Source organism: Hyperoodon ampullatus (assembly GCF_949752795.1).
Source record: "Hyperoodon ampullatus genome assembly, chromosome: 9".
Taxonomy (NCBI): Eukaryota; Metazoa; Chordata; class Mammalia; order Artiodactyla; family Ziphiidae; genus Hyperoodon; species Hyperoodon ampullatus.
The window spans coordinates 71397944-71411583 of record NC_136922.1 but is presented as its reverse complement, the minus strand read 5'-3'; the positions used below and the strand labels follow the sequence as shown (position 1 = coordinate 71411583).

The following is a 13640-nucleotide window of genomic DNA, read 5'->3' as shown; positions in this document are numbered from 1 at the left end:
GTGGTGTATAATGGTATCATTTCTTTAAAGATGGCTTTAAAAAAAACAACGGTGTCTTTCACTTCCTTTGTAACTCTCCTGAAGTAAACTGACTATCCCTTCTCTTACTAGGCATTCTTTGTCAAAGAATATATCTTAAGTCACCCTGAAGATGGAGAGAAAATTGCACGGTTAAGAGAGCTGATGCTTGAGCAGGTAAGGGGAGCAGAAGCCCATCACCTTCCCCCTCTTCTGCGTAGATACATACTTGCTTAACTGGAGACCCATCTACATGGTTTTCTACATCAGTGATCTAACTGAAGCTAGCAGTCGGGGGTTACAGATTCACTTGTAATATATCCCAACTTGCTAATTTCTACGTTTTCTTCCCACTTTAATGCAAAACAAAAACAAAAACCAATGAGTAGACTATGGCAGCCCCTCACAACAAACAACCTCATGTAATCTCTTGGAACGTTCTTTGAATAGTGTCTCCCCAAAGACTTGATGCCAACTTTTCACTCAAGATTTTGGGATCAAATAAGTTCAGGCTAACTCAAAATGAATAAATAAGTAAATGAATGAATGAGATTCTTACTTAAATGTTAGAATAAGGAAGTGGGCAGTCAATACCCTTTGCTTTAGAAGTATCCTGTTGTGCAGACTAAGCCTATAGATTATATGATATGGACAAAACTAGATACAACCTCATCATTTTCAACGTTACAGAAGCATAGTTGGTTTTTATTTCTTTGGTTCCATCAAGTACAAAGAACCAGAGTGAGAAATCTGTTGCCTGCTGTGCCCCTTTTGATAGCTCTTGGCCTGAAATTGGTTTGAAAACCTCTGAGGTGGGAGACATTATGGTTGGGAGGCTGGGTTCAATAGGAAATTTTATACCCATGAAAAATGGAATATGTACGATAAAATGTGACAAAAGCATCTCTTTCCACTTGATAATACCAAATTAAAAAACAAATAAAACATGATGTTTTGGATTAGGAAATGATGAGGTTGTATCTGGTTTTAGTCCATATTTTTTGCTCTGAAGGCTTAGTCCACAAAACTTAATACTGAAGGGAGAGAAGTGGCCATGGACAAGGGCCATGGCTGGAAGAGGGTCAGTTGTATAGATTCTGAAAAGAGAGAGGAATTACTTAAAGTTGACCTGTAAGGAAATATAGAATAAGTTAAATTCTCATTGTGGCCCTGGGGGTGATGTAGATTCTCGAAATGAAGTGAGCAGCTTAGGTTATCCAGTACTGAGGATTATGGAATGACTTTAGCCTTTTTTGAATTTTAAAAGTCTGTATTTTACCAGTACAGTCTCTTATGAGTGATTTGCCTCACCCCAGGATACTTACCTGCTGTATTCAGTCTGACTGAATTCTTTCCCTCGAGTTAAAATCAAAAGGGTTAAGAAGTCTCTTGAGAAAAATAAAAATCAAGGGACCTTGGTTTCCTCCACATTCTGCCTGATTATGTTTATGGGACCTTGTGGAAAGAGCTATGGCCTAGGAAGCATTAGATCCTATCATAGGCCATGTAGTGCAAGTGACTGCCATGTGACCTTGGGCGAGTCACATGTCTTTGTGGGACCGTAGGAAGGGGGTTGGGCACCGTCCTCTGGACCTCTGTGAGGTGGTTCAGAGAACTGTCTAGTAGACATGGAGATGCACTGCCCCAGTGCCCCTTCCAGAAGGGAGTTGTGGCCCTACTTGCTAGAAGACACCTTAGGCTCTCAGGTCCTCCGGCGTTGCCTCTGCTGCAGAGAGCCATGTAGCCTAAGATCTTCACCTTCCTAGATAACCTGCGTCCAGTGAGTGGGGAGGAGAGACGGAGCCTGGCCATTTGGGCCCAATATAGCACAACAGTGACAGACCGTTAAAGGTCCAGAGCTCCCCTGGGGTTGGCAGAAGGCTGCCAGGCTGCCATCCAGTTCAGTTTCTTTTTTGGTCAAGTCCCACTTCTGCCTCTCCCTCCCTCCGTCCCACAGGCAGTGACCCCAAGGATACACCCCAGTAAACAGCCTAATCTCCATGCTGGAGCCTACTTCTGGGAGAACCCAACCTGCGATGTTATCTGAACAAAAGGGAGGGCCCCTCCCAGCTAGTGTCTAAGATGCAAAGGACTGAGGCACCTACACTTAGGCTCCACTCCTCCATCCCTCCTGCCCTCCCCACAGAGACCGGGCTCACCCTTTATGCCTCAGACATACACTCCACTCAAGCTGTTCCTTTCAAGGTGTCCTTGATGTTTATTTCAAGGTATTTTTAGCTTTATGCAAATGTACTGGTGGTAGATGGGCATCTAGAGCAGAAGTTGCCGCAGTTCTGACCCCTTTGGAAGGTGCTGGATGCTCTCACCCCCCCAGAGTCAGTACTGTTTGCCCTGGCTTTCAAACTTGAACCTTCATGGGCTGTAAAGATAAAGCGCCATCGTAGTGATGTGTGATTTGTTTTCCTCTCAGCCTCTGGAATTTGTTCTTTTGACCACTATAGCATGGGGAATTTTTTAAAATGTAAAAGACAGCTGCTACTCAAATCAAAGGAATTAAGCACTTTTGATACCTGTACAGAGAAAACTTGAATGTTTATATTCATCTTGGTTTAGGTTCTCACAGCAGGAAAACTTTTTAAAAAATAGGAGCTGTTCCTTTTTGCATTAGAATAAGTGAACAAGATTAATATTTTTTTTAACAAAAACAAGAAGCATAGTAACTGTTACAGAATTTCCGTTCACTTGTCCCTTCCTCCCTGACAGATTTTGAAAATCTGAGAGAGGGAGGGAGAAAAACCTGATGGGAGAGAGAAGGGAAACATGGCAGAGAGGGTGCCATCCAGAAAAGAGGTCCCTGGGGGAGAACCACCTGACCCTCTTAACAGGGAACTCCCATTCCCTGCCCCATCCTGAGAAGTGCAGGAAGGGGCCAAAGAAACACTTAACTGTTTTAAAATGGTTGTTGTTATAGGTCGAAAATCATGGGAAAGAAACTTGGGGTAGTAGGAAAATCAAGTCTTTGGAATCAGAGAGACCTAAGTTCAAATCCTCATTTGCCCTTTAGTACATGCAGAATTTTAGTACATGCAGAATTTTAGTACATGCAGAATTTTCTGATCCTCAGTGTCCTCCCCGGTAAACTAAGGATTGTTGCTATCTTGTCAGATCGAGAGATTAGCAATATTGCATGAAAAATGCATGGTACCGTGCTTGAATCCCCTAGCAGGCACTTAGAGGAGGTACCCACTGATGTGGATTTTCTCCTTATGTTACTATCAAGGCACAGATTTTGGAATTTGGCTTGGCCGTGCATGAGAAGTTTGTACCTCAAGATATGAGACCGCTTCACAAAAAGCTGGTCGACCAGTTCTTTGTGATGAAGTCCAGCTTAGGAATACAGGTAAGTACACAAAGTGTCCATGGGGGGGCAGTCTGACCTCTGCCATTTGCTTTTTGGTAGAGGGACGATGAAATATCCAATAGTGACATCTTTTGGTTTTTCTACCAAACTGCACCATTTTACCAGAGAGCCCTCAAATACTAAAATTGCATTAACTTCTGTTTGTCACTCTCAACCTTTATGAAAACAAAAAAGTAAATGAGAGAAAGCTTAATAATAATGAAGCTTACCTTTTTTTTTTTTTTTTTTTTTTTTTTTTTTTTGCGGTATGCGGGCCTCTCACTGTTGTGGCCTCTCCCGTTGCAGAGCACAGGCTCCGGACGTGCAGGCCCAGCGGCCATGGCTCACGGGCCCAGCCGCTCCACGGCATGTGGGATCTTCCCAGACCAGGGCACGAACCCGTGTCCCCTGCATCGGCAGGCGGACTCTCAACCACTGCGCCACCAGGGAAGCCCTGAAGCTTACCTTTATAAGGTCCCTATAGAAAGACTTCATGACAATTACAATGCACATCTAGTACAGCGAAATACCTCACGAGTGATTTTGCCCTTGTAATTACTATTCTGAAATATTTTCTTTACTACCTCTTTAGGAATTCTCTGCTTGTATACAAGCCAGTCCAGTCCATTTTCCTAATGGAAGCCCTCGCGTGTGTAGAAACTCAGCACCTGCTTCTATGAGCCCAGATGGTACCAGGGTAATTCCTAGACGCAGGTAAGTCATATTCTGAATTATCTGACACTTTGGCGTCCCCACAAGATGATCTGGAATGATTCTCTCGTTCTTTGTGGCACAATTTGTCAAATATGCAATTTCTTAATGAAATAATTAACCCTCGAGGCAGCTGCAGACATCTGCCACTGGTAAAACAGCAACAGCATGAGAAATAAATAAACTCAGACATTTGATCATATTGAGGCAAACAGGAGACAACAAAATGGGATGTGCATATTTTTTCCCCCTTTGGTTTTATACCATGCCAGCATGTGATAAAGTACAATTCAGAGACTGAGTTAACAACCATTTTTTTTTCCCCCCAAAACAGCCCATTAAGTTACCCAGCTGTCAACCGATATTCTTCTTCCTCACTGTCCTCACAAGCTTCTGCTGAAGTAAGCAATATTACAGGGCAATCAGAAAGCTCTGATGAAGTCTTTAACATGCAGGTACTTGATTAGCTTTTTTGTCTGGTCCTGTTTATTCCCTTTCTGTCTCAATCATGAGCGTTTCCGTTCACTCTGCTGTGCTTAGGAACAGACCTATGAGCGCAAACTTGACTTAAGGACAAACCTTTAAACACTCGTGTTGCCTTATTGATCTCTAGAGTCTGCAAAGATGATTCTCTCAAAGCTCCCCCATCCACTGTAAGAAGACCTGAGCGAGCCATGGGAAAGCCCAGGCAGGCCATGCAGGGGGGGGCGCTTTGAGTTCTGCCTCTGAGTTGGGTCTTTAGTTGGGACTCCTGGAGCTTGTCACCACTGACCTCTTAGCATTTCTAAGTGTTTTGTTTTTTTCCTTTAAGAAGATATGGTTTAGGGGCCCATTGTAAGATCTCTCCACTTAGGTACATGTTGGAAATTTCCCATAATAAAACATTTTTTACAAAAGAAAAAACACAGATTTTAGGGATTTTAGCGTCAGTGTAACTCTTGCAACCAAAATTTGTATTTAGACTCGGCTGATAGGGCGTTGATAGTAACTCGGTAAGGCTCAGTGGAAATTTTCCTCACCACTGTCTTTGGAAAAGGGGCATAATACATATTGCCAAATTCATGCTTTGAACACATTACATTGGAGAAAATGCAAAGGCATGTCCTCTGCCTTTTAGAAGCGCTCACCTAGTGACCTGCCCGAGGCTGCGAGTCTTTCTGCTTGTGCTTTAGTCAGGGAGCCGCTGCTAACTGCTAAGTCATAGGATGTATGTAGCTGAAATGAACACAAATGCATTCCTTTGGCAGGAGTCAAAATCTCAGATTCTTGATGAATTCAGACAGGCATCCTTATCAGTCTGAGTTAGGGAGATTTTTTCCATATTTCTTACTGGACTTTTTTTTTTCTAATTCGAAAAAAGAACTGATGATTTTGTTTCAAATGTGTCAGCGTTGTCTGCAGCCTCTAAGCCGTGTTTGATAACAGCTCCCATGTTTTGCAGCCAAGTCCGTCTACCTCAAGCTTGAGTTCCACTCACTCTGCCTCGCCTAATGTGACAAGCTCGGCTCCGTCGAGTGCTAGAGGTCAGCTCCAGGGTGTGGGGTGGACTAAGGGTGCCCAGAGAACCTTCCAGCCCCCAGGAGCTGTGGTGGCCCCCGCATGCTCACGCTCTCTCCTCCAAACGGGCCCAGCCCACCACCCTGATGAGCCTTTCTTTCCTTCTCTTGCCAGCTTCTCCTTTGTTGTCTGACAAACACAAACATTCCAGAGAAAACTCCTGCCTGTCCCCGAGAGAGCGGCCATGCAGTGCCATCTACCCGACACCTGTGGAACCTTCTCAGGTAGTCCTTGTGGGATGGAAATTCTAGAAAACGAGGAAATGTCTGGATGTTGCTTACGTCTCTCTGCAGAACCTCACGGTATAGCTGCCAGAGGCCACCAGATAGGCTGTGTTGACGAGTCCAGCTGGGTGAAGGGCACACCTCTGCCCTGCGCCTGTTGTTAGGAATTTCTGTGCGAGCCATGTGTCTGATGTGGATACGTGGGTAATTGCCTGAGAAGTAAAGCTGATAGGGAAATGGGAAATGATTTTACCCACCTTGATCCGACTCTGTATTTCATTGCTGCTACTTGAACATTAGGACGGGTGATTGGGTGAATGAGTTGGGGGTGTCTGTCTGCATGTGTCTGTGACAGAAACTTGGAGGAACTTCTTACATTAGCCAAAGACCCTTGAGGAGACGCATGGCTGCCCAGCAGCGTTTCTTTTTGCCTCTACCTAACTCGAGAGAGCTGCCACAGATTCCTTGCTGAGGTACCCAAGAGTGAGGAACGTGTCTTTTTACCTTTGCCATTCTTCTTTGATGCACTGAGGAGGAAGCTGAATCCTAGGGCCGCCCCTGCAGCCCTCAGGAGTAAGGCACGTGGCCCTCACCACCCACCCCAGACTTGGTTTTGCAGTGATCTCTGATAGTCCAAGTGAGAACAGGGCCAAGGTTTTGACCCTCTGGGCCCTTCAAGCGCTTTGAAGGAGGGTTTCAAAGATAAGATTCACGTGGAGCCCTGAGTTTTTACCGATTATTTGGGGAAAACTTGGGAGCAGAGAATAATAGTTTTTTATCCTCCAGCTCATTTCTCTGCTTTTCTACACCATCCTGGCAGAAGTCTGTAGCTACATCTGGAAAGGGATGAGAGTGAGTGGGGTTTGGCTTGATGGGTTTTATCTTTGCTGGTTGTGTGATCTTCCCCAAAGTTCCGGGATACCTCATCCACACGACACTGATGTCTCGCAGAAATTATATCTGCGTGCATTTGGCTGGACCAGCTAACTGGTCCCTTTGTCACTTGATGTTGCAAAGGAATTTCACAGTTTGTTCCATCTGCTTCTGGAGAGCATGTCACCAGCATGCTGGTTAGCATGAAAGACTTGCTGGTTAGCCTCTCGAGTTTTCTGCTTTTGGTCAAATTTGAAACAGTGTGCATGTTGCCAAAATTTCAATAATACACATTGCTCTGGTGCATCTACTTTTAAGGACTTTGTGCCTTTTTAATATGTTAGGTAGAACCATGTAAAACTGGCATTTTGGGGGGTTAAAAACTGTAACATATGGACCATTCCATATGTTTTAACCTAATCTAGGATTTAAAATGTAAAGTCCATTCACTAGAGATTTTTTGAGCTAATATTCCTCCTTTAATTCTTACTTGCATTTCGTATTGCCAGTCTAGCATTTGTATTTACAAAGAGCACCATAACTTAACCGCTTACTGTTTATTTTTTTCCTTGCATTTTATTACAGAACCTATTTGCCATTTATATTTGAAATGTAGTATAGACTTTTAAAACACTGTTTGAACCCTAAGGGTCTCTGCCCTTTTTCCCTTAAATATAATTGAATTCTTTGTTCCTAGCCTCATCACAGCATATAAAAACTTTTTTTCAACGAAAAGGTTCAGTAATAAGATAATCATCTCATTTTCTAGAAGGTCTCACATGTTAGCATATTGCATCATAAAAATAGATTCTTGTGCCTTTCCAGAGGCTGCTGTTTAATCACATTGGAGACGGGGCCTTGCCACGCAGTGACCCCAATCTTTCTGCGCCTGAGAAAGGTAGGTATAAAGCCAGCCCTTCATCGGCCCTGGAATGTGTAATGGTTTGTTTTGGCCTCATTTCCTCCAGTCTCCTGCGTGTCTGTGCAGAAGGCAGATCTCCAGACCTTTAATGATCTGGACTCATTTGCTCTTTAGGAGATGAATGAAAGGCAGTTATTTCTGATGCATTCTTCACAAACTGTGTTCTTGTAGGATTTAACAGCAGAATCTGAGCAAGGTAGGGACTCCTCTGTTTAATGACTTTTGGTGTCAGTCACCGAGGCAAGGCCTGCGCTACCTGAAAAAAGTGGCCAATTAGGCTACTTGTTCAGCGCAATGAAAATAATAAGCACCTTCTCAGACCGATTCCCTGGTCCCACTTTGTGTCTGCCTTACAAAGTTCATTCTGCCAGCTCATCTGTCGTTGGCGGGGACTCAGATGCTCTTTAAGAATTGCAATCCCGTGCATGATGGAGTGTGCCTTGCCTCAAGGTCACCTGAAAAAAATGAGAAACAAACACATGCCTAGCAGTTCATAGCCAGTTAGCATCGGTCTGTGCAACACAGCAGAGGAGGAAGAGCAGATTAAATGCAACTTCCTCAGCCAGGGGGGCAGGGGCTGGCAGCAAGGCACCTGCTCACCTCCCAGGGTCAGGCCTCAAAAAATCAGAGCAGTCCCCAGGCCAGTGAATTAAGAGTCACTAACGAAATATCCGTGTAAAGTGCATTGTAACCGTCCTCATTAAGAGCTCGACTGCATCGTCATTTGAGTACACCGATACATTAAAACTTTCCTTGCGAAATAGAAATCAGTGGAACTGTAGGCAGTTATTTTAAAACACACATTTTGCTTTAAAGTTACAAGTCAGATATTGATCTTTGTCTGGAGAATTTAGGAACGTGGTCTTTTTCTCACCTTTTATACCAAAGAAAACCACAAAGCACGTTTAAAAGGAAGGGAGGAAAAGTATTTTACGAGTGGTAGTTCCATCCAATGAAGGTGGTAATATAAAGAATGGTAAAATGTTGAAATTCTACATATGTCCATCAGGTGGCAGTGTCTGTTCAGGGAGCAAGCTACTGGAAATCTCTAAAGGCTTGATGTCGTAAACCTCATCACAGAGCGGCTATTTATAACCTTGTGTGTCTTGCCCTTGTTCCTAACGGGGTTGTTCCATATTTCTGCATCTTGCTGAAGCATGGAGCAGGCAGATTACAAAAAAGGAATGATACCGTCAGTACTCCAAATTATTTTTTTAGGATGTTCTTCACTATAGCCCATTGACTTTAGAAACAAGGGCCAACAGGATGGTGTGGCGTGGCTGTTCCTTGCCACTAATTCTGCCAGACAGTGGAGATATTAGCATGCCACTGCCTTCCCCCTTTCAGGGTGCCACTAATCCAGAAATTTCTACTAAAAATCAACTTTAAAAATAGTCTAGTGATTACATCTTCCATCTGTTATCCAGCATCTAAACATATCTGTAGTTCTCAACAAGTTTCTACACTCTTGTGCAGAGATGTATAGTTCTGTTTGACTGACTGCTTGAGGGAAAGAAAGAGACATGCTATCACCCAATTAAATATCAACTATAACTGTGAGGTAGGCAATTAAGTAAAAGTTTGGTATTTAGGAAGTTTGTTGTTTTTTTTTTAATCCAGTTGATTTTTTCATTCTGGATAATTCTGACTTTCTTCTAAGATTTCGAGTGTTTACAGGGCAAAGTAGACCGTGTGTTTTTAGCTGTGTTATTCCCTTCCAGCTGTGAATCCCACCCCTAGCAGCTGGAGCCTGGACAGTGGGAAGGAAGCCAAGAACATGTCGGACGGTGGGAAACTTATCTCTCCCCCTGTCCCTCCAAGACCCACACAGACTGGTGGGTATTTGAAGCACTTAACAATCACTTTCATAAAATAACTTTTATTGACTACTCCAGCTTGTCCTGAATTCCTCAGAAAGGTAGGCATTTGGTGTCCAAGGTAAAACCTTAGTAGTAGCTATATAATTTGTTTGTAGTGTTCCCCCCTTTCCTGAACTCCTGTTACACTAAGTCAAGCAGTGCACCATTCCTAATAAACCCCACAGACAGATTTTGTAGAATTTTCTTTTCCTACATGCCATCCTCAGAATTTAGGGGGTACCCTAACCTTGCTGAGACACTAGCATTTTTTCTATGCTATCCTGAGTCACCTCATTCTTATCAACCTTTACTAAGTCTAGCCACTTTCTTCAGGACTGATGCCCCAGTTTCAGGTAGCCCCTAAATAGGATTGACTAACAGTGATTTGGATAGGCTTGTGGAAAACAACTAACAGTGCATCTGTAGTTATCTGCTGCTTAGACAGGTCTGTATTCAAGGGTCATATTTCTCAAAGGGTTCATTCAAGGCACTGAATCCCCTAGGGTGTTGGTTTAAGAAGCAAAATTCTTGGGCTTAACCTCAGACCTACTGAATCAGAATTTTACTATTTCTGGGCCAAGACCCTAGAATCTGTATTTTACCACACCTTTCTAGACTTGAGAACCACTCAAAATTATTCTTAAGAAACTTCCTTCATAACAATAATAGTTTATAACAATAATATATGAGTTTATAACAATAATAGTTCCCCATTCCTCCTGAACAAGCCGTTGCTTGGTGACCTGCATATGGGGGCGGTTTTTAAGAGAGGCTACCTGCTTTACTTATCCTATCCTGGTGATGGGGAGAGTCTTTTCAACACTTAACATATATTTAGAGTAGTTTTGAAGCTTTACAAATACAACAGCCTAAAGGCAAGAGAAAATAGGACACTGTGTTTTTCATGGATTTTTCTGGATTGATCGTCCATGTTTCATTTGCTGTATTTTAGCATCTCATCTTTCTAAGTTTCTTTTTTCACTAAGAAAAATGACTCTCTCTCTTTTGAAAATAAACTATGTGCTACCCAGTTTGTTTTATGCTCGCCAAAGCAAAAAGTCACCAATAGATTTGGAAAGATGTGAGATCTCTAAGCAGAAAAAGAAATAACTTTAGCCTTAATTGATACTCTGCATAAGTAGGTCAGTGTGACCATGGAAGTTTAAAACTCATCAACCAGTAATTGGTATTTTATTCATGATGTCCATATATTCAGGCAACCTCCAATTTAAACCTGGTTGTGTACCTAAAGTTGGGAACTCAAAAAGCATTTTCTAAGGAACAATAATATTCATGGTATTTAGGTTCCTGCTCATTCAGACTTGTAGACAAGGACACTGATAGAACTATTTTAGGTCTTTCCAGAGAAACATCACTGTAAACATGCGGTACGCACAGGGGCTGCTGTGCATCCCACAGTGATGGTACCGGGGAACACCTAAGTTGAGAGGAAGAGGGTCCCAAGTAATAGTAAACCTTGACTTCTGCCAGACATACTATTCCCAATCAAGATCTGCTTCTCTATACGTGCATGTTTTTCTTCCATACTCAACACCCACAATTGATGCCATAGGAGAACTAACAGTGTTGATGGAACATGGCACACGCTGACAGCATGCCCTAGCATGTAAGATGGAGGCCACACAACCCCACAGTGTGGGGACCAGCCACTCTTCCTGGTCCCTTAGGCTCAGGGTGCACAGACGACCATACCTCTTCCCGGTTAACTTGGCAGGGCTGCCTTCCCTTCTGCACTGATTGCTGTCATGGTCTGTCCTCATGTCATTATGTGTGGTCACTGTTGCGGGATCTATAACTGTCTCTCTTCCCTTCAGGCTTTCTGTAGTTTTCTTATGAGTTACAGCCCTCACTGTGACATCTGGGAGAATGGCAGCTCATCACAGAGCAACGAACTCTGAGCTCACTGAAACCTCTATAGGCAGAATTGGGAAATCTGGCTTATACGCACCATGTTGACGGTGTCACGGCAGGCTTTTAGTATGTATGATTATGCTTTAGAGAGCTGGATTTGACCCACAAGCGCACACACAGAGCAGTGCCATCAAACAAGCTGTGTCCCGGGTGTAGGGCTTGAAAACCTGGTGGGAGAAACAAAGAGAGGGTTCTTCTTTGCCTTGATGATAAAACCCATAGGGTACCACCTCCCAGAGATAAAGGGAAGACCCGAGGACAAACATTAGGGAGAAAAATGGAAAACTTCTTACCTCTTGTATGATATGGCCAAGGCTTTCTTGTCAATTTCAGGAATATTGGGGGATGGAAGGGGAGGCTGATGTCAGTATATTCCCGGGACCTATTCTAAGCTGTCTGGATGACTTGGGTCTTCCCATTCCTGCTCAGGGCCAAAGTCAGCAGTTATTTCCCGAAGTCTGCTCCCTGGCACCTCACACCTAAAAGCACCTTTTGAAATAGACCAAGCAGCAGAGAAGCATCTGGACTTTGAGGAAGTGGAAAGGACTTTGGACCAGCTTGGGGTCCTGTCACTGTGGTTAAAGCATCATGTATACACTGGTGACTTTTCACTAATTACCCCATGTCTTGGAGCTGCCATCCTTTGTGAAGAATCCGTTTTGGGTGGGCACCATTTAGTCGCTCCCCACCCCCTTGCCTAGACCCTTGTGCACTAGGTCATCTATATGGGTTTGTACTCACAGAGGGCTTTTGCAGGTAGTCAGTTGTCTGGTTTTCTGAATTGAAATGATCTGTCTTTACAGCTTCACCAGCAAGACACACGACGTCGGTATCCCCATCGCCTGCTGGGCGATCTCCACTGAAGGTACAGGCTCTTGTTTAGATTGAGGCTAGAGATTGGCCCCACGTTACTTTTTTCCCTGGTACATCAATGAGGTGCTTTCATCTGCACAGACCAGGCAAAGAACATATAAAGAAGGGAGAGAGGAAGATGGGTAAGAAAACAGCACTAGGCTTTCCCTTTGGGGAGCCTGCCATTTGTTTTCAGATTATTAGGCTTTTTCTCCAAATGGTGGCAAGAGAATGTACAAACTAGAGTGAGAATATACACTGAATTCGGAAAGAAATGGTCCCCATGTATCTCCTAGGGCATTTTCAGCCTGGTCTTTTGGTTTAAGGGACATCAAAAACAAACACGTATATTGAAAAACAATCATCAAGATCTACTAAATATTCTCCAGTGCCTTTTTCATCAGCCTCACCCATTTTGAAAACGCCAAAGCCAACTTTTCCTCTTTTAATATTTTACACCAAGGTTTCCATTTACATTAGAGATACATACTTGATCATGAAAAACAAGGCAGTAAAATGAATTTTAAAATTTCTGGGAAACAAACTGGAAAGCTTTAAAGGTCAGACATTGGATTTGATATGTAGACATAGGCTTCTTAACACCTTAACACCAGAATCCCTCATGAAGTTAAAGAATAATATTTAGGGATTTCCCTGGTGGCGCAGTGGTTAAGAATCCACCTGCCAATGCAGGGGACATAGGTTTGATCTCTGGTCTGGGAAGATCCCACATTGTCACGGAGCAACTAAGCCTGTGTGCCACAACTGCTGAGCCTGTGCTCTGGAGACCGCGAGCCACAACTACTGAGCCCGTGCACCACAACTACTGAGCCCACACACCACAACTGCTGAAGCCCGTGCGCCTAGAGCCCATGCTCCACAACAAGAGAAGCCACTACAATGAGAAGCCCACATACCGCAACGAAGAGTAGCCCCCTCTCGCCGCAACTAGAGAAAGCCCATGCGCAGCAACGAAGACCCAATGCAGGCAAAAATTTTAAAAATTAATTTTAAAAAAAGAATAATATTTAGTCTTATCCAAATTGAATCAGACTGGCTGCAAGGATTGTCAGTACATTCAGAGGTAGGTGTCCAGAGCTGCTATGCCAGAGGCTAATATGAGGTTGAAGTGAGTGTTGAAAGAATGATTTTGTACCTGAATGACAGGATTTACACACTCCATGTCCTTTTTGTTGATGAGACATTTCTAACTAATGTAAAAGAAAAGGACAAATTAGCTTCTACAAACACATGGGATCACATTGTGATCCCATACATCTGTGGTGCTAAGGATTGTTGCTGGTAGAAATTGAGAATCAGGAAGGAAAACC

General features: G+C 43.4%; 1 protein-coding gene across 2 annotated transcripts in view; it reads left to right on the top strand.

The window, feature by feature from the left end:
* The window catches only part of DOCK4 (dedicator of cytokinesis 4), a gene marked incomplete at its 5' end in the record, with an annotated part of 498756 nt that overhangs the window by 482668 nt on the left and 2448 nt on the right, over positions 1-13640 (top strand). For both annotated transcript variants that reach the window (XM_079712023.1, XM_079712022.1), the window contains 9 exons: positions 112-195; positions 3260-3379; positions 3972-4093; positions 4425-4545; positions 5532-5613; positions 5762-5871; positions 7570-7642; positions 9388-9501; positions 12261-12322. In XM_079712023.1, coding sequence (XP_079568149.1) covers positions 112-195; positions 3260-3379; positions 3972-4093; positions 4425-4545; positions 5532-5613; positions 5762-5871; positions 7570-7642; positions 9388-9501; positions 12261-12322 — 888 coding nt within the window. The remainder of the gene's footprint in view (positions 1-111; positions 196-3259; positions 3380-3971; positions 4094-4424; positions 4546-5531; positions 5614-5761; positions 5872-7569; positions 7643-9387; positions 9502-12260; positions 12323-13640) is intronic.